The 21,626-nt window shown below is 35.0% G+C and overlaps 1 protein-coding gene across 1 annotated transcript; it reads right to left on the reverse strand.

The window, feature by feature from the left end:
* Window positions 1-2,740: 2,740 nt before the first annotated feature.
* On the reverse strand, window positions 2,741-20,498 carry LOC139857910 (THO complex subunit 2). The gene is made up of 30 exons (XM_071846762.1): window positions 20,134-20,498; window positions 19,912-20,037; window positions 19,516-19,557; window positions 18,031-18,090; window positions 17,867-17,929; window positions 17,659-17,739; window positions 16,519-16,590; window positions 16,348-16,395; window positions 16,181-16,249; window positions 15,894-16,027; window positions 15,741-15,816; window positions 15,348-15,541; window positions 14,957-15,037; window positions 14,642-14,840; window positions 13,929-14,159; window positions 13,149-13,349; window positions 12,967-13,026; window positions 12,701-12,828; window positions 9,815-9,911; window positions 9,588-9,713; window positions 9,096-9,199; window positions 8,301-8,481; window positions 7,990-8,165; window positions 6,970-7,576; window positions 6,427-6,531; window positions 6,177-6,332; window positions 6,008-6,088; window positions 4,478-5,707; window positions 3,416-3,717; window positions 2,741-3,157 (listed from the first exon to the last, which is right to left on the reverse strand). The coding sequence occupies exons 1-30, from the start codon at window positions 20,266-20,268 to the stop codon at window positions 3,088-3,090; spliced, it is 5,235 nt and encodes a 1,744-aa protein (XP_071702863.1). The 5' UTR covers window positions 20,269-20,498; the 3' UTR covers window positions 2,741-3,087.
* Between the last annotated feature and the right edge of the window lie 1,128 nt (window positions 20,499-21,626).

Here is a 21,626-nt window from a genome sequence, read left to right on the forward strand (position 1 = left end):
AGAGGAAAAACAAAAGAAATCACTAGTCCCACATGGGGTGAAAGTAAAAGTGGAGGAAAATATTTAAATGCTATTTGGACTTATTTTCTTGTCAGTCTACTAACGTGCGCCTATGATCCAAGTGGAAACATCACATCGTATAATGAACGATAACTCTTCGGAACTACAAATTCTGGAAAAAGCCCAAATTATGTGGGCTTGGCATTTAAGTCAAACGGTCTGTATTCAAAAACCCGAGCTAGGGAATAAAGCCCAAATCATATGGGCTCAGCATTTAAATCAAAGGGGGAGCAAAGTGGTTGACCGATCAGGGCCCACGATTTTCAGAATTTTTTAATATATACTGATATAATCGAAGATTTGAGAAATCGTGGAACTAGGAAAACACAACTGAAGCAGCGAAGACAAAGCACAATATGTCCAAAAACAACAATAAAAGGTCTCAGAAAAAAGAGAAATCAAAGTCCACTAGCATTTATCAAAGGGGAAGGCCCGGAGGGGGAGCAAAGTGGTTGACCGATCAGGGCCCACGATTTTCAGAATTTTTTAATATATACTGATATAATCGAAGATTTGAGAAATCGTGGAACTAGGAAAACACAACTGAAGCAGCGAAGACAAAGCACAATATGTCCAAAAACAACAATAAAAGGTCTCAGAAAAAAGAGAAATCAAAGTCCACTAGCATTTACTGAAGCATCGAAGACAAAGCACAATAGGTCCAAAAACAACAATAAAAGGTCTGAGAAAAAAGAGAAATCAAAGTCCACTAGCATTTAGCAAGGCCGAAATGACATTTTTTAAATAATTTATATTATTCGTTAGGGCTCAAGGGCCTTATTCTCCACTTTGTTCTAGGCCCATAAATTCTCGGGACCGGCGCTGGACCCATGTGCATTTTTTATCCCCCAAATCCACATTGACAAGGTCGTGAATATGCTTTACCTTGCTCGACTTAACGAAGGCGAAAAAAGACCCAATACTCTCTAAGTTCGAAGAAGATGAAGCAACTTCAATAACATCACCAAAAAGTTCGGCAATCTCTAAAATGCTATCATTAGAGGCAAACTTAACTGAGATTCTAATAATTTCAAGCCACACAAAACGGGAAAACGAGTCGGCTAGATCACCGAAAGGGATGATCAAAGCAAAGTCATTGGAACCCGAGTTAAGAATGTTGTCAAAACTCGTTTGATCACTACACAAGCACAAACAACCAAACGGTCCAAACATTCTAACATTAGAAACACGGACATGATGAGCAACTAAAAGTCCGGTAGCCGATATCATTGCTATTGCTACTTGTTAATATAACTGATCTTTAATTCTGTGTATCTATGTAACTTTTAAACAAATGCCTTTAGCCACACATCACTTAACGTCTGTTAAACGTCATACATTAGAACAAGTGTAGTAGACAGTGGGGTGAGTGGCAAGTTTAGCTTAGGACCCATGGGATTACGGGACACTACCAGGTTGCCTAGGGATTTATCAGTTCACAAAGCAGATCAAACACCACAATTAATAATAAAAAAACTGATCATAAGCATTAGGGATGAGCAAAAATCCCTAAAAATGGATTCGGTTTCGGTTCTAGATTTTGGGTAAATTCGGTTTCGGTACAATCGTGATCGTTATTGGTTCAGTACGGGAAATCGATTTTGAATACCGATTTTTTTTTTTTTTTTACAAGCAAAGCAATAGCTTTTATTATTTATTATATTCATCGTATAAAATTTTATATACAACATGTAGATGGATGTTCTACATACATATATACTTTGAATATCAAACCATATATTACAATTACAATTACAATTACAATTACAATTACAATTACAATTACAATTAAATACATATGTAATATTTAATAAAGAAAAATCGAATACGTCCTAACAGTTTTTAATTTATAAAAAATAGCATATCTTTTTTTTTTTAAGAATAATATTAGCAACGAAAGATACCTTTTTGTAATCGTATTTTCGACCAACGAGTTTCGACTTAATCCAAACTAACCCATATAAATTAACGGGTTTTGACCCAAACCCAATTGGACCACTTCTGGTTATTAAAAATTTTGGACCAGAAGAGGTACCTCCATAATATACAGCAGCCTGACCACTACTGTAATGAGTGTGCACCGAAAAGATTTGTGTTGTATGCCTTAAGCCTTAAGGCAGAAAGGCCACCATGGACCTTAGTCGTTAGATGCATTGAAAGACATGCAGAATATAAAACACCATCATGAGCTGTTTGACTTGCGAATAGATAATGAACGAAGAAATAAACGACTGGAAAAGATTTAAGAAATTTGGCTACACATTCAGACAACCATATTTGGATTACATGTACATGGATGGTCTGCATAGATACTTTGAATATGCAAACCATATATTATTATCATATATACTATTGACAGAAGTAAATTAAAACCAAATACATATGCGATATGTAATATATAGAAGAATCAAATGATATAGTTTCAGTTCCATTTGGTACTATACCGAAAATACCCGTACCGGTACCCATTTCTAAGTTCGGTTCGGTATTCGGTTCTTGATTATGAGCAACTTCGGTTTTGGTACGATTCGGTACCCGTATCAATCTCATCCCTAATAAACATTTATTTGTCAAATCCAGTGTTTATTACACATTAACCAAACATATAACAAATCAAGTACTCTAATCTAAACAAGCCAATAATAAGAGTGATAAAATTATGTTGGTGGTATATATCTCTAAGTTGATACGTCGGGGAAGATATTTACAAGTAATGAGTTCAAGCTAGAATCATATATGAGATCCATCTGGTTCTCTTGAAAGATAACAATTACTCCGTATAAAATATTTAAGATGCAACGAATATTTCTTTCATGTAGGAATTGTAATCTAATTCGAAAGATTGATGCTTGAGATCTAACCTCTTTCATCAAAAACATGTCTAAATGAAAAGGCTCACAAACAAAATATTATACAGTAAGATAAAATGCAAGTATAACATCTAATAGTTTTCACCAGAAACCATAACGATAATAGATTTGGAGGCATATTGTAAATCCTCGAAACAGCCTGCAGCGCATTCAAACTCTACTTCCGATGCCTCCTCTTTGGTTCGACCCTCGGCCGTTTTTCGTCTTCCCATTCTCTGTCGTACATTCTAAGGCATAGAAGTTAAGAATATTACAAGTGAACATAATCTTATTTGTTGTAATCATGTTTAACACTATATATAAGATACATTACTCCTATACTATTTAGGCATGATGTATACTTACCAAATTACCCCTGTGAACTGTAAAATTCACTGTAATTTTCACGGGTATTTTGGTAATTTTCCATATTTTAAAATTTTTTATGACTTTATCTGCCTCTGATTTGAACTTATAATAAGAGTAAAAACCTATATAAAGGATACGGATCAGCATCACGTCGGTTCATCTTTGTGGGTACATCTTTTCCATGCATACGGTTAGGTTCTTCCAAGTAAACAGGTCGTGGAAGAACAGCTGGTTTTCGGTCTCCTCGATCTCTAACGTCATACGATGGTGCCATATTTATATTTAGGGGCGGAGGTGGTGCAGTTACAGGTGAGTACTCACCAGACTCGAGAGGCAGATGCTCTCTTTTAAGTTTACGCCTTTTGGAGGCATTCACATCGAGCTCGTCTTTTAGAACATTACCCTTTTCCCTCTCCACATCTCGGTCCCTGTCATCCATCTAAATCCAACAAGTTTCAAAACATCAGTGAAACTTCATATAGCATATGTAAATATCTGTTACAAAAACCACAGATTGGATAGATATGAAGAAGCTTAAGGACGTGAAGAAAGACAAAAGAATGCTAAAATGATGAAAAATGCCGTTCATCATTTTAGCCTTCTTTTGACCCCAGCCCCTCGGCCAAGTCGGCCGACTGGGGCCTAGCCCGACCCGAGTCGCCCAAAAAAGACTTAAACGTCGGTCAACGCTAGAAAGTCGGTTCAAAGTCGGTCTGAGTCGATATGAGTCAATCAAAGTCAATGTTAGGTCAACAAATTTATAGAGTATTTTTTAAAATTAGATTTTGAGCTATATACCTATGTTTGAAATTACTATGTTTTATGTTTGATATACTTATGTTTAATACATATATATGTTTGATTGGATCAATTACTTAATGTCAAAGTTGGTCAACGCCCGACTCGTCCCCAACCCGAATCGACCGCCTCGTCCCTCGAAGGTGGTCAACACCCGACTCATCCATGACTTGACCGACTCGTCCCTCGAAGGTCCCGACTCGCGACTTTTACAACCTTGCCCCTGCCAGATTAATTTAGACTCTGGAAGGACCAAAAAGCATGTAAAAGGACCATTTTCAGGAAGTGCTTAAAGGTTCAGTATGTTCAGAGACGAGATGTGTCTGTATGCACAAGTGTTTAGGAGCGAGAAGTTTAATTTACTTTAAAAACAATATCAAATTAATGCATAAAGGAATTACCTTTGTGACATATCCTTCGCGTTCATCTCTTTTTCTGTCTCGAATTTCTTCTTCTCTTCTTCGTTTAACATCTTCTTGAGAAACCAACATATTCTCCTCAGAGCGTCTACGTTCTCTGTCATCGTGTTTCGGAGACAATCGTTGTGAATGTCTACCTGTTCCAACTCTTCTATCACCATCTTCATCTCTTCTATTCGCATTCAACGATTGGGGAACGACATGCGGCGGCAGAGGTGGCGGGGGTGGTAAACTTTGCCCGCGAAACCGATCATCGTTGTGAGACTTCTCCATTGGAGTCTCATTGTATCGCCCTTTATTTCTATCATCTTTACCTTTTTCAGAAGCCTTATCAACTGATCTTTCTCTGCTGTACCTTTCCATTGACCTATCTCTTGACTTTTCGATGACATCATCACTACCATGAAATCTTTCTCGGTACTCTCTATCGTACCTTTCGTTTTTCTGTTTATGTAATAACTTATCACTACTGATTTGTTCTTCCTCAACCGGGTAATGTTTCTCAATTGCTCTATCTGAAAATCGAACTTCGGTTTCAATTTCTCTTGAATCGTGTTCACCTTTACGTCTTTTAATAAAACGGTCTTGTTCTTCAGCTGGGCTTGTTCTCTTTGTTGGTTTATCATTAGATTTCGAGACAGAAGTATTATCGTGTGAGGGTCGAGACGACACACGTCTTTGCACATCCATAGCTTCTGTTGAATCCTCTTTTATATTGTTTCTAGAAGATTCAGCAATTTTTGAAACTCCAGACTCTGTGGGTCCCTTTATAGAAGGCTCATGAACGGCCCCACCCAGTTCACCAGCAGTAGACGATGATGTTCTCCCAATAGTTTTCACTTTATTTTCATTTTTAACCGAATCCTGTTTCGGTTGTTTTGAAACAGATGCAGCGGGACCCGACCTTTTCGGTACAGCACCTTTTGGATTATTCTCATCGGAAACTCGGTTTCCGGAATCATCTATCTGCTTTTGACTATCTGATGATCTGGATGGTCCAGGTTGTAATGAAGAAGAATCTGTACCGTTACTTAGTGAACCACCTTTGGCTTTATCGTGTTTAGTTTCTGAAAGTTTTGGTCTTGATGTAGGCTCTTTAATGTTTGGTTCACTAGTGTTTGGTTGAGTAACGTTGACAGATTTTGGTGGGGCCGTCTTTTGATTCTGTTCAAGATAACCCATTCCGAATTCTTCATCTGTAACCCATGAAGACTGCATAGCACGAAACTATATCAGTACGGATGCACATCAAATCAGATAATGAATCTAACCTGTATCATATAAATCACAGTGTGCTTCATCATCTCCTTTGAATATTATATATATACCGGGCATATATTACATCTATAAGCTGGGCCATTTGTGGTATTGTCAAATGGGACAGATCAAGTTTGGTTGACCCAAATAAACCGTCATGTCCATTTTTATTTTTTTTATTTATTAATAGAATATAATTGAAAATGTGTTGGTTATAATGTAACAGAGAAAGATAAATTGGTGTAATATTATCACCTTTCGGGCAGCCAAGGCTGCAGCAACACCAGTAGCTAACACCTTTAAATCTTCTCTTTCATCACTCTTAAGCTTAGCAACCTGAAAATATAAACATCAGTAAGGGCATTTGAAAACTTGACCATATGAAAATATTAATCTAAGATGAAACAAGACAACTAAATTTTACCCTTTTCTCAAGGTTGATCCCACTTTTTCTAGTAACGGGAAAAACGTTCGAAACTTTTGTAAGCAAAATAAGAGCGTTTCGAATTTCCATGTACTCCGTAGATTCCAAGCACTGGATGAGCAATCTTGTGATCCTTTGACTCCATTTCCAGTGTACCTTCCAGAAGTAAATCGATACATTAGTCTCCAAACCCTAATCATCATATTTTTTATAACCTAATTTGAAATAATATTTTTAATTTCCGGCTCACCTTAATGAATTGGCTATAGGTGACTCGTTGGCTATTTGGGAATCTGTAATAGACAGCAAATCCAGGCATGTTTCCACATTCACGTTCATATACAGATTCGTCACTCTGTACATAAGAGTAAAATCGTAAATGTAGTTAGGCAAATGTGTATATTAGAGGTGGCAGTTTTGGCCCATTCATCTATAAATGGGTCAACTTGGTTCTATATATTAGAATGAATTTGCAATATTACAATAGGCATAGCTGCCTAACTTAGTTATGCACTAATATGCATACTTCCTGATTCGGGTTTTTACAATTGTAAGTCTGTTTTAAACCATTCATCAATATATATTTCAACTAAGAAACACACTTTGAGAAAATAAATCATGTCAGACCAGATTTTCTTGCTCTTGAAATAGTTTATGAGTTCATTCTTTCACAATTGAAATTTTGAAAACTTGTGGTGTTGTCCTATTATTAACTACTCAACTCAATCCTTTTTAACTTCTTGTACCCATTTTGCCCATGTTTTAACCAACTTGCAGATATATTCACAATTACCTTCCAATAATAGGCCATCTTAAGCGTCTCAAACAGAAATCTACCGAGTCGACCCACCTCATACTCAGTACAACAGCATATCATCGGTTGTAATGTTTTACATATCAGACCATCAATATGGTTGACCGTGTTAAAAAACGGTGTGCCCAGTGAGTGAAGAGTGTGAACAAACATCGCACAATACACCGCATCGGGCATACTAAACGTGCATCTTGGAAATATACAACGCTGAAGAAACTCCATATTAATCTTCAATGTATCAGGGCAAGAACTTAACCATTTATCTTTTTCACGAGCCAATCGTCTACGTACAGATGCCACGTTTTGTTCATGTTTTTTGAGTTCACTAGTTAACCTATCTAAAGATTCCTGTATTCTTTCTTTGTCTTTTTTACGTTTAGTGATTGCTGAATTGGAATTATCAGAAAGCTCTTCTAAAGCTTTAAGAGCTGCGTGTTGTTTTGAGATTTCGGACTCGTAACGATTTCTAGGAACGTAAAGATCATAGAGTGTTAGACCCCAAAAGGTAGTGTACAGATCAGGAGAAAGGCTGTTCCAAGCTTTTGATGGCAACACTGTTCTAACAGTATCAAGAAGATCTGACCACCTGCCAAAAATTTTTGAAATGTTAATCAGATTGGACTTGTTATAGACCAAGTAAATAAATTTTTAAAATTATATTTATGCATGTAAATATAGAAGAAAACCATAAACATAAATACGAACTTTATATAATTGTCTAAAAACACAAACATAACCGTTCATGTTTTAACAAACTTTAAATTCTAGTTTAATTTCATATTACAATTACAATGTTTGACCAATTTTGACTTTGACCAACAAATCTGATTTTGACCCATTACCCACGTTGAACAAATGATCAAACGAATTTGGAAAATCAGATCGGTCTATTCTTAGAAAGGAGTAACCGGGGATTAATCGGGAGTAATTGGGGTTTATTAAAACCGCGAAGATAGATATACTAAAAATCTAAGAAAACGAAAGTATCAGGAATATTACATCAAAGGTTTGCGTTGAGGACCAAGATCAAGTATAAGTTTTCCAGATATATCTGTCTGGTCACTCTCCTTTCCTGATGTTTCATCACAATCCAACGGCCAACAAACATCAGATGTACTTGATGTAGTCTGACATCTGAATAGCCTCATCACTGGGCGATAAATCAAGAATGCAACCTACATAACAAATTATGAACATTGTATAGTTAACAAGAATTCAGACATTAAGGGGATACAAGTGATTTTGGCAACTGCGTAACAAACTAACAATTAATGCACAGTATATAACTATCGAGAAAGGAAAAGTAGGACCTCGGGTTCAAGGTGGTATAAGTGTATAAGATCATGAAGATCGGGAACCAGTTGAGCATATGAGGTTAATGATGTCATTGCACCGGATAAAAATTCAACGTATTGCAGAAGGGATCCGTGACATCTATCCAGCTGTTCACACACCATCTTAATGTGAGGAGAGTCGGCCTCGATCACAACCCTGAAAAATAGAGACTTATATGATTACCTGACTGAATATTTCTGTTCTTAAAAAAATCATATCTAGAATAGAGTAAGATATTACGTGGCTGTGAGTTATATTTGATCTCCAATGGTTAAAAAATAACTAGCTTAACCAAAAAGAGATTGGAAGTCTCTGTAAGTGTTTTTTTTATGCATAAAGCCTCAATTCATAATATTTTAATACACTAGATCATTGTGGAAAACATATATATACAAAAACAACATATGAAGAACTTTTGAATCAACTGGATTCGGTCCATACTTGAACCTCACTGTTTTGCCACCTTTAGTGTAAACGTAAGAGTATAAGACTCTAGAAAATAGCCGAATACAAATCAAACATGAACTCCATAACTTGCCCTCTTTCGTTCGCTTTTGTTGAACAAAAGATAAAGCAAGTAGACCAGGGAAACATGATAAATGAACAAATTTAAGAGAAAACGAAAATGTTTTCAGTGATGTCTTAAACTCCAGAAGAAATGGTTTGAAAAACTAACAAAGCAAGCAAAAGACATCGTTGGTCCACTTGTCATACTCTGACTGGTAATTTCCAACTCAGGTGAACAGTTGCGTATAACAATATAGACTTACACAGAACGATGTTGAGCAATAAGTAGCAGAAGTGGAATTGCCAATTTCGGTTCATCCTTTGGAAGCAATGAATCTCGTAGTCTGTTAGTGGATTTGATTAATGCCTGCAAAAAATTCTATCTTCAATTTTTCAAACCAAACAACAATGTAAAAGAATCAAATTAGACATGTGAGTGGTACAAAACTGTTCTTCACAATCTTAAATGAAAAAAAAATATATATATTAATTATCATGGTCACAAAACATATATCATGTGTTTATTTATTGGCTGACACTGATTTCAAAAGCTTCACAAACACTCGTCCATTTTCAAAGTTATATACGTATGACCAAACCAAGCAAACCAAAGTATTGCCAACTGATAAATAGGTTTCCAAAGTATAACATATCACAAACAAACAATAAAGAAAGGGGCAAGTGCAGAAAAATACATAGTATCATCATTCACATAACAGATAGTGTTAACAACTACTTGGTGATCAAGGGTGTACCTTATTGTTTCTGGCACCAAAAGAAGTAGCATGATAGCGTAAAGTCTCACTTCCTGCCATAGCATCCAACTGCTCTTCAGTCATGTTCTCTGTGTACTGAACATTAGCCATTTGCTGGATAAGTTCCTGCACCAGTTGTGATTAAAACATCATGACATCAGCATTGGTCATATATGTCAACAGAGCTCATAAACCAATAAAAAGCATCGTTTTGGATTTGATTGTACCTGCAGAAGAACAAGCTCGATCCCACTCCCTTTCTTCAACTGATTTACCAGATACTGGAATAGGCCCCTAAGTTCCATTGAAGGGTATTTCTTACACCTGCAAAGTAAAACAAAACAGCCACATCAAATTAAGTGCAAGAAGAAGTATAAGTCTGAAGTTTGTATATCTAGTCTGAATTGTACCAATATGAATACAGTAAGACAAAAAGTAAACAGACATAAACAAAGCAAAAAATCTTCATCATATTGGCCTCATTCTTATTCTCAATGAAACTTCTATGAAATGATTTCATGGGATCCGTGGAGTTAGCCAACCACTTAGCCGCCAAAATGAGAAAGACCAAACTATCTTTGGAACCAGATGAGTTTTGGTCAGTGAGATCTGTTATTATCAAAGATAGACGAGTGTAATTACATTAAAAACAGTTCTGTTTTGCCATTCGAGGAGAAACACAGTGCATGTAAATTATTGTGAGCATATTAATGGAGGATTTCACGCTACATCAACAATAAATGTCTCCTTTAATGCACACCACCAGAACTAACAGTACGAAATGTAAAGGGAACTAATAAAAAAGGTGCATGCATCAGAGACTCAGAGCTGATCATTCCGAACAACTACAAGCCACAAAAAGTTCTTGTGATAGCTTATGAGATTACATTTTCATTTAGTAGGAATTAAACTCTAAGAAAATGCTTGCAGAAATTCATAATAAAATAAATATTGTCCCAAACAGTCGAGAAAATGCAACATAAAAGATTGAATAAGCACATAGTGTAGGTTGATAGCTCACTTGATTTAAACAGGAAATGAGTAATGGTCATGTAAGATATTTCATATCCAAGGCATAATATTTGCAGGGATCAATCACAATGAAGTCTCCACACATAGATACTTTTCACTCAAAAGTCATTATAACACTAGATATATCAATACCTATTAAACCAAGCCCAAAGATAGCTTCAAGAATAACTTTCAATAATGTTGACTTGTATCTTTACACAGCAATAAAAAAGAAACATTTTGCAACAATCTACACGATAGTGCAACATCGCAATCTACTTAAGGAGAAAAAGAACATAAATATAACTACAACACCTTCTAGAAGTAAAGTAAGACTCTCATGATAGTAGAGTGAGGATCAATACCACCAAGTACCTGAGGTGTGACTACCGGATTATGACATGTAAGAATTACATGCACGTGAACAATCTACAGATACACGCCAAGATTCTCACAAGATACCCCATTTATTGTATAATTGTGCAGCATCAAATCGTCAAGAGATTCAATATATGAATATTAAAAAAATAGTTTTAACATTCAAAATCATCTAGCCTCTTCTGCAGAAGGAATGCTTTTGGAATATCAATGTCATGCGTTGCTAAGTAACATATTCACCGTAATTGAATTATTTTAAAGGCCCCCATAAACCAAACTCTGGAAAAAGCTAACCAAAAAACCACCATTCTGAATTTCTCATATTAGTACAAGTAGACTGCATATAACCACAAAAACAGCATAATGCTCATCGTTGGATTTTTTCAGAATTGGAATTTATCTTAATATTGAAACTCCAAACAAGAAGAGAACAATGAAGAATCAACTTAGACCCAGCTAGTGAACATTTGCAAACAGATTGGAGACCCATTTAACGATACTATCGGTCTTCACAATGAGCCTAAGCTTCTAGAAATTGACCAGTTAGCATGAAAGTCAAACCCCAAGTGTCTTCATACTCGGTGAAGACTACCACTCAAATGTAGCTTTTCTGACCCCTCAAACATACCATCCAAGATAATGCAAGATAGAGAAACAAGACGTTCATGTCATCAAGACAACATATACGTCTCATCTGTCCTGACTCGATAAAACATTCTTCGCCTATATCCAAAAATACAATCCCCTACACCAGTACTACCATAAGCTACAAACTTGAATTAGATTGCTTCCTACAGCTCATTCTAGTAACCTCTTCGTGTGACATGGCAAGGAAACAACTCCCAGAAGGGGCGTTGTGGGACAACATTCTTGGGGCATTGGGCGTATAACCACGGTTACAACAACAGAAATTGGTAGTTTTTGATTGGTCCTTGTTTTTTAAATTAATATTATCTTCTTTTCACTCAACTACCAATCATATTTTGTCACATCACCCGCAACCTTCCACAACTCTTTTATGTCACACTAAAATCCCACAACACCCTACACCGCTAGAAATGGTCTTAGTATTCCCAGCTATAGCCAATAGAGTAGCATACCCATAACAACGAATTTATCCAATCTTTCCAACAATAATATCCAATCTTTGCAAATATTTATGTCCATAGCATCAACCAAGACAGATTTATGGTTCCGTCTTTTGAAAAGAAGACTATGAACAGATACGCAACAAGGTTTTAGCGTTATTTAGAATCGCCAATAAAAATAAACCCCACGAAATGTTGACTTATAAGCTCATATCCCAAATGCCATCACCAAGAGACTTGAAGTGTGTAGCGTTTTAACTAGGCTCCTGAGTAAATCCACAATCCCGTCCGGTAAAGATTGCCATGAACTCTAAACACATGGACACTTTATAAAGGTAAATAATTTACACCACAACTAAAGGACTTCTAAATGTAAAAAAATGACTACTATTAAGCTAAGCAGGAAAACCTATTCAAAAGGCAGCTGTCAATCACTTAGTCACAAAGTACAAACAAAGAAACACAATATACTACAACAATCTATTTTGCAGTCTTGATGATAAAGAGTTAAGATCATGCATGCTAGACTACAAGATGGTAGCACATAAAGATCTAAGGATGTTTGTCTTATGTCAATAGGCAAAATTAGAAAAAAAGGGCAGTGAGACAAAGGATTAAAGAGAGCAGGTTACGTACAAATGGCCCCAAAATGATGCCAAGGATTGAAGCCAATCTGATAAGTTGAGCCCATCATCTTTTAGCTTCTCACGACCACTTTGAACCAGCCGTTCAATCACAACATACTCCAAAATATCATATTCGAGCTGTAGAGAAAAACACAAAAATTCAAGTCCATATCAGATAGCACAAGAAATAGAAATATCATAAAGACCTGCGTATACACAACAGATCTGCCAAAAGAAGATATTTAATGCAAAAAAAGAACAAAAAACAATACACACCTGTGTTAAATATTTAAATGCATCAACAACTGGAGCAATCATATCCCTGTATGCCTCTATCTGTAAATTTAAGTTACAAATAAAATGTTACCAACTATATGTCTACAAAATCAAATTAAGATAATATACGACCAAAAGACAATCAAAGTGAACGATGATGATACAAAGAAATTACAACGTACCTGGTGGACAATTGTACGAAGAACAGTCATTGGATTTGCATGAGCTAATTTTGCAACCATCCTTCCCAGCTGCTTTAGGTTTTCTTTAGCAAGCCGTTTTAAGATCCTTCTGGTGTCCAACTTTGCGGTCTGCTTTGCAGATAGAACCATGGGGCTGCAATCATCATCCCTTTCCCATTCACCGTATAAACGATATCTTGCCTAATTGCGTGACAATTATCAAATCAAGTATCCCATCAGATATAAGATTCACAAGTATCTATATAGAATTAGAGTAAATTTTGGCCGATCTAGTTGTGAACGAGTCGATTAGAGGTGTGTTTTATCTCATACATGCAAAACAAAAAAAAACGAGGTTAACGTTAAACTAACACAAGGAACAGAAGCTCGAAGAGGTTCAAAATTATATATATCAAAAATCTTGAATCCTTTCATTCGAAAAGACATTATACTTTTGCTAATCATAAGTATTGCACTTGTTCTATGTTATACATATATAGTGATGAATAGAAAAGTTTGAACATGTCAACGGGTTGAAAAGAATTACATATATAGCTGTTATTGTATGGCAGTAATAGCTAAAGCATAGATTGTAGATTAGAAGTAGGTTTATTACCTTCCTAACATAATGTATTATCTCGTTATAAATACGCTTCATAATGAAACAATACATGACAGAACATTTTAACACCTCTGTTAATACAAAACGCAACCCGTTTCACAACTGACCCGACCTTCTAACCTCTAATAAGAATAAGAATGCTCCAATGAAATGCTAACCTCATATGGCAGGAGACTCAGGACGGCCCATATCTCCTGTCCAACAGCTGGATTTGCAGGTATCAACTGTAGTGAAGGAAGTAAACATGCACCAAGAGCTTCCTCAAGGTTTAACCTAGCTTCCTTCAAATGGAGGCGGGGAGTTTTATTTCCAGCCTCCAAATTAGAACCAGCACCAGAATTGACATTCTTTAGGGCAGAATGGTAATAACCTCTTAACACTCTGCATACCTAAGGACAACGAAAAAAACCGTTTTATATAATCACTGTTGTAATAAAACCCGATTACTCCTTTTTAGGAACAGACTGGTCAGTTTTTCCAAAATTTCATATAATTAATCGGTCAATGTCCGTTAATGAATCGGATTTATCGGTCAAAGTTGGTCAACAATTTAATAAAAATTCAAGCTAGAATTTTAGAGTTTTTTAAACAAATGAATGATTATGTTTATGATTTTAGACAATTATGTTGAAACTTAAGTTTAAGTTTATGGTTTTCTCCTATATTTACACATATAACTTTGAAATTTGTTATTATTTAAATGTATTAAAAGTCAAATCCGATTAATGCCCAAGTTGTCGATTACTCCCTCCAAAGTCCCGACGGAGTACTCCCCGTAGCGAGTTTCGCAACCTTGATGATAATATACGACTGGGCATTTTAATATTATATATTAGATATTAGATTAAATATATAAAATGAGTTGGTTTACCTTCTGCAGTAGTAATGTATCACGGTGAAGATAGGGTCCAGCAGTAGTAAGCATTTCAAATAGCTCTTTAGGGAGATCAATGAATGATCTTTTTGTAGGGTTACTTTCGGTTTCCATAAAATCCGAACCTCCTTCTGCAGTTTGAAGTTGTGGTTGTCGGACAAGTTCATAAGCAGAAGAAATTGTTTTCTCGATTAGCCTGTAAATAAGGAACATTTTCAAAGTATAAACTTAGGACCTCTGAACAAACAAAAAATGGAAGTAAACAATGCCAGGTCATATAATGTTAATTATAATTATATACTTCAAATTTACCTAAACAGTCCATCGCAAATCCGAATATGCTCAACCGGATTGAGTGGCAAGAGACGACGGAATAGAATATTGGCATGATACCTGTGAAATACATTTAACTATAGTCACCTGGAAACCAAAATATACAAAAGAAAATGGGGTACAAGATTGATAAGGGTTGACTCGGTAAAACTTGACAAGTACTCGCCGAGTTCTAGGTTTTAAGATAGGTCGAGCACTCGGTTCAATTAATCAGTCCACCTCGGTCAAACTCGGTCAAAACTGGGATTACTCTGAAATACTCTGTCAAACTCGGTCAAGCTCGGCTAAAACTCAGGGTTACTCGGAAATACGCTAAAAATCGGTAGAAGTCGGTCAAAATTGGTCAAAGTATATCAAAAAGTAAACTTACCAGTCGTCCACATGAAGAAAACCAATTAGCAAGCCCAAAGTTTGACTACTTTCAAGCTCTGAAGAGCGTTCTGTAACTGCTTCACATTCCAAATCTACAGCAGCAAAAAGATCTATAGTCACATCTCCTTGTTTTTCATCATCCATTAGATCCTTCCCCGTTGCAGCAAGGTTTATTTTTCCAATCTTATTAGCCTGGATAAAAAAAAGAGAACAAAAGAGTTTTTATGATTATATGAAGATGGTAAGACATTAGTATCTCTTAACGAGTATATAGCTTGCCTTATTATAGATTATAGACTGCATAATAGATATATGAAGCACCTAGTTATGGATACAAGAACAAAAATGGAATACCCCATAACCAATCAAGTACAAAAGCAACTTGATTTACCTCATCAAGTCGCTTGGCTGAAAAAACATTATAATGCTCAAACGCTTCATCGTCATTCGGAAGTAGATGTGCATATCTGCAAGATCGATAAATTCAGTGAATGTGTCAATAATAAAGAATTACAAACTCAACGAATGTGTCTATAATACTCACATGCTATCAAGATCTATAAAGTCTTTCTTGACCAGTAACGCTGTTAGCTGATAAAGCCCAAAAGGTACAACATTATTTACTTCCATACGCTGATAATACTGAAACTTAAACCCGAGGATTTGTGAAGCATTGGACTGCAAGAAACACACGGAAGAAATTAGTCAATTAGTCAACCCTTTTATAAAGTATACAAATATACAAATAGCATTTCAGATAAACCCTCTGTGCACACGCATATAATCATGTAAGCATTCATAGTTATCACACTACGACCAGATGATGCACACCTTGGGGAAAATAGGGATCAGGTTCAAGAAGGCACTGTTATCAGGCTGAAGTTCGAAACACTCTAATACCTGAAGCCACAATGTAAATCAACATATACCTGTGAATTATTTATATGGTAAGAATGAATAAAGAATATTGATCATAACGAGGCATATGGATAACTCACAATGTCAAAAACACGGTTTGGATCCAAATTGAAGTGTCCAATTAATGACTGCATGAATCAATCAGTAAGATTCAAAATAAAACAAAAAACAAAAAACCAAAATATAAAAGTTATAGACAATAGACAATTAGGAAACAAAATTATATTGATGTAATAACTTCATGTTTAAACCTTGATTATGCCAACTGTTGCAGCTGATGTGCTTTGAGAACCATCTTCTGAACCTTGACAAAGAAGTGTAACCTAAAAATTGACATAAACTAATGAAAAAAAAAACAAATTTACAGCAACTAATGAAAAAAAAACACCAATAAAGAAATACATTGGAAGCATCAACAAAACATATTGCAAATGAGCAAGCCGACTAAACCATAGACTACTTCACCACACGATTCAAGCATATTCAATGCCACAGACCATAAGAACGAGCGGGTGAAGCTGATAATATATTAATATCTGTTCGCTTCATTATTATTTATTAATAATAATAAAATGCAACTTTACCATATTAATTGACTATTCTATCATATCCAATCCTTATTGTTGATTGGTTTTTCCGTTCTATTCCTTAAAAATACAGAAAAATAAGTATGAAGCTTATAAACTAAATTAAGTCTGATTGTCCATTAACTCATTTAAATCTTCACATTTTTCTTTTCCGTAAAACTGTCGCGTAACTTTTTCTTCTTTAAATAGTTGATGTTTTAAGCAACAGATTGGTATTAATCAGCATTGCAGGTCTAAATTATGTAGACCATGTTTCTCACTTCAGGTGTCTTTAATATTTCCAACTTCTCCAGTTTAGGTGTTCTTTTCACTGGTAGTATTTCTTTACAAACAAATAAGCAACCCCGATGTTCACCGCAAAGAAATGTTTACAGAAATATATGTCCAATTATCATATTGTTCTGTATTGTATCATGTTATTTGATTCTTTACAGTGGTAACATAGGTCCAAATTACAACAAAACGTAAATATAATAAGGGGTGCCTTCGACTGTTAAATGATGAAGCCAAATAGCCTCAGATGCATTCATTCTGATGTTTTATGCGTTTGAAAGATATTTATAATGAATTTTAAAGTTTTATGTGTAACATCGACATTAAGTGATATAGAACTTAGAATCCATTAATCAAATATCAGTCTTGGTATAATGTCAAAGAAGGGAACTTTATCAAAACCCTTCCGGATCCTTAACAATCACAATCAACACAAAAAGTAATAATCACATACAGAGGATAGATGACAATCACAGAATGATAACAGAGTAAGTTAAGACTAAACTTCTCATAAAAATGAAAGAATGATACCAGCTTGGCATAGCCTTCGCTTTCTTCTCGAAGAAGATTGAATTTGGTTTGTTGATAAAGAAGACGAGTGTTAACCCTGACCTGTAAACAAGAACATGTTCATCAGCAGAAATGGCTTACATTGTGCGCAATTCATCATTTCAAACTAGAATTTAATAAGATGCAATAATAGAAGAGTAATAAGATAATAGTACAGTTTCAAACCTACCTCTTTAGACTTCAAATCAGTAGCTTTTATCTTAATCATCTCTGAATCCCACAGAAATTCTTCCTGCAAGCTCCCAATCAGGTAGTTTATTTAGTGTTTCGTGAACTTTGACTGATCATGTCTCAAGTAACTTTGAACTCGTATATAAGAAAAATATACATTACCTCACACCGTTCATGAAAAAGCCTCAAGGGGACCACAGAATGCTCCACCATCCACTTCGCCTAAAAAGCACAAAACCATCTTAGTGATGACATGTCACTAACATTTAATACCAGGGAGAACAAAAGGAAGAAAACACCATCCGCGATGAACACTTACGTTAGTATCAATACTGATATCCAGGAAGACATTTTATTACATCTATTTTATTAGATGAGCCATACAGTTTGCTATTTCTCTATATCGTTATTAAGCTTCAATACCCATATTCATTAAAATTTGAAAATTTTATATTCCTATACTCATGTACAACTATTACTATTGATGTAGCAACTTTGTTTGCATTTGCATGCTTCGCATATAGGGATGGAAGCATTGCAGATGCACAAGTAAAAAGTAAGGTTGGGGTACACCTAGTTTCTTCAATAACCGATAGAGAAGAGAAAAGAAATCATGCATTAACACCACGCGGTCTCATGACATACACTCTAGATGTGAGTCATGGCCCACGTGTGTAACAACAAGCCCATCTGTCTGATCACATATAGTAGTCCTAACTTATGTTTGTGCACGCACCTAAAAAATTTGCATGTTATAAAAACAAAAGGTTCAAAACATGAACTTAAATAATAAAAAAATATTGCTATATACAGACTATAACCAACCCTTGATGGTAATCAACTCTTTGAAGGATATAAAGCTCTAAACCAAATGGAAAAGTAAAAAGGTTTATATTGCGAATGAACTATAACAACAACTATCCCAAGCTCAAAACTACAGCACCTAAAAAGTTAACGCATGATATCCTTACACAACAATAAAACAATGATAAGACATTGGAAGCAGTATTCTAATATCCTCACATGATGCTATGGATTCAAAATTGCTTAAAATTACGAATGTTAGTGTTCTCAAAGCATGCCTCAAGTAGCAATGATAATAATCTACATCTAATCATCAACCCTCATATTCACGTGTGGCTCTTTAATGGAGGTTTCCTAAGAGCTATGGTGAAAAAAACTTAAGATTTAACCTATAAGACACATATTACATTCAGGAAATGGAAGTCTCTAAACTTAGGAAGTAAATCATAAGCTGCATCAATCTAACTATATGTGAGAAACCTTACTACTTAATGTGCACATACACTGCAATATCACTCTGTTTGCATGTATAAAAACATATGTACTCGTTGTCATACACCTGTCCTTATCTTAAAGACTAAGGCTACCATGTCAAATACGTAAATCGCAATGAAGGTGAGTGAAGTTAATAGTCTCGGAGACAGAAGAATATAACACAAAGCATTATCATATCAAACTGTGAAGAAGTGTTGAGTATTGAATCTCATATATATGATGAAGGTAAATTACATCACGGAACATCACCAAAAGCATGCTTAGGTAATAAGATGATTAGCCACATGGCAACTCAAATGACAGACATGCATTTATTAAACCAAGCAATGAAGCTACACAAATACTAACCATTTTAATGAGACGAGCACGATATTCTCCCGGCATTGTAAGCTGCAAAAGAAAAGAAAGCACTATCATACCAATACTAAGAGAACCCGTTATAAGCACTTATGTGCAAAAACAATTACATATTCTTATGGCCTGGATCAGCCGAACAGATCCACCAGCAACTTCAAGCAATGAACATCTACCCATATTGAATAGACTCATAGACAAAATCTGGTTCAAAGTTAAGTTCTTAAAGAAAAATTAGTGAATTCCATCTCCTACACAATTAAAGTCTAAGTTCTTTATCAATTGTCACTTTAAAACACAAAAATGCCCCAATAATTTTAAGTACACTATTACTTCCTTCAAATAGCTTATAATCATACTAAAAAAACAAGAAAGAAAAATAGCACTTACATCTTGAGCCATTTGAGAAACAATATCAGATAAATTTGAAGCCACTTCTTCATCAGAAAACTTATCAGAGTACTCAACCAGCTCCAATGCTAATTTAAACTTCTGAATCGGTAACTCACCTCTAACCTAATATTCATAAACACATAGTATCAATATTAATAACATAATCAATCACATCAACCGAATCTATACATACATATATAAATATATAAATATACTTACGATGTTCCAACAAAGTTCATAGAGATATCGAATAAGAGGTGCAGGTGACGGTGGTTTAAAGGTGGTACTTCCATTCTTCCATTCACGAATGCAATCTTCGGTGATGTACTTGCACTCTAGCGCTGGGAGAGACATTAATTAATTTAATTAATAAATGGAAATGGAAACAGATTCGGATTGAAAAGTGAAACCCTAGTTTTGTAGTATTGATTTGATTCAGGGATATTAATGATGAAAGAAAGGAAAAAGGCTAGGTTTTCGATTGTTTGATGTAGGGAATTTGGGGGTTTCGCAGTCTTCGTATTTCAGGTTTTCTCTATTTTAGTTTTCATACGATTCCCTGAATTTTCTATTGGCTGCGTAAAAAGAATGAAAAATGGAAAAATATGAGTAGTTTAGAGCACTCATAAGTCCTAACCTCCTAACTTAAAGCTTCACTTCAACATTCGCTTACATTCACAGCATACACATTACATACACGGATGACAACGGATCGGATATGGAGCGGGTGATGCCGTATCCATATCCATATTCATTTAATTTTTGTTCATCCATATCCATATCCGTTTAGTTTCAGGTCATCCATCCACATCCATATCCATATCCAATGGATCAAGCGGGTTAATGGATATCCAATGGATATTAATAAAATGTTATAATATTTTCTAATATGCGATTAAAATAAAATGTAATACATCATAAATAAATATAACATGACATAATTAAAATCTATCCATAAGAATGTGTAATCTTTGTCGAAGATATAACAAAATTTGTTAAATTTTACTATAAAACATGGATTACGAAAAATTAAATATGAAATTTGTAAGTTTATTTTATTAGATATGCGTGTTTTATTGCAATATATTATAGTTATTTCATCCATGTCCATATCCATATCCATTTAGATTCATCCATATACGTATCCATATCCATTTAAGTTCGTCCATATCCATCACGAAGCGGGTGGATCGAGTGGATATCCACCGGATCGGATGACTATTGCCATCCCTAAACTCACATTTATGTTTTATTATTAATTAGTGTTATTATGTTATTATTAAAATAATTAAAACTAAAATACAACAAGAGATGAGTGAGTGGTTGGTGAGAAGATAAAACAATATATGAGTCGCCAACCAAAATGGCTCATATTGGCAAGCAAGAACACAAGTAAATATTGGCGAGCATTTCACGAAACCGTACCATCAACGATTTAACTTGAAGAGCTCAAAGACAGAGATTGACGAAATGCTCATATAAACCGACCATATTTTTTAATTTTATAATATATATTTACTCCATATATATATGATCTTGTGATAACTGTTAACCAAACATTTCAGAGACCTGAGAACTCAAGAGCGAACAAAATTCTTGACAGTTTGTTCGAATTGACCCAAAAATATACGGATTTAGGAAATGTAAAAATAAATATCTAAATTCATAAAAGTGTACAAAAAATTTGTTCAAACACACCCTAAAATTGTTCG

The sequence above is a fragment of the Rutidosis leptorrhynchoides genome, chromosome 7, assembly GCF_046630445.1.
Source record: "Rutidosis leptorrhynchoides isolate AG116_Rl617_1_P2 chromosome 7, CSIRO_AGI_Rlap_v1, whole genome shotgun sequence".
Classification (NCBI taxonomy): Eukaryota; Viridiplantae; Streptophyta; class Magnoliopsida; order Asterales; family Asteraceae; genus Rutidosis; species Rutidosis leptorrhynchoides.

Bases quoted from the DNA above. Each gene is read 5' to 3' on its own strand.
- LOC139857910 (XM_071846762.1), bottom strand. From the start codon at position 20,268: ATGTCTCTCCCAGCGCTAGAGTGCAAGTACATCACCGAAGATTGCATT. The intron at 17,930-18,030 runs GTAATGTATATT...GGGAGCTTGCAG, and splicing joins TTTTTCATGAACGGTGTGAG to GAAGAATTTCTGTGGGATTC. The intron at 15,542-15,740 runs GTAAATCAAGTT...TTTTTTATCCAG, and splicing joins CAGCCAAGCGACTTGATGAG to GCTAATAAGATTGGAAAAAT.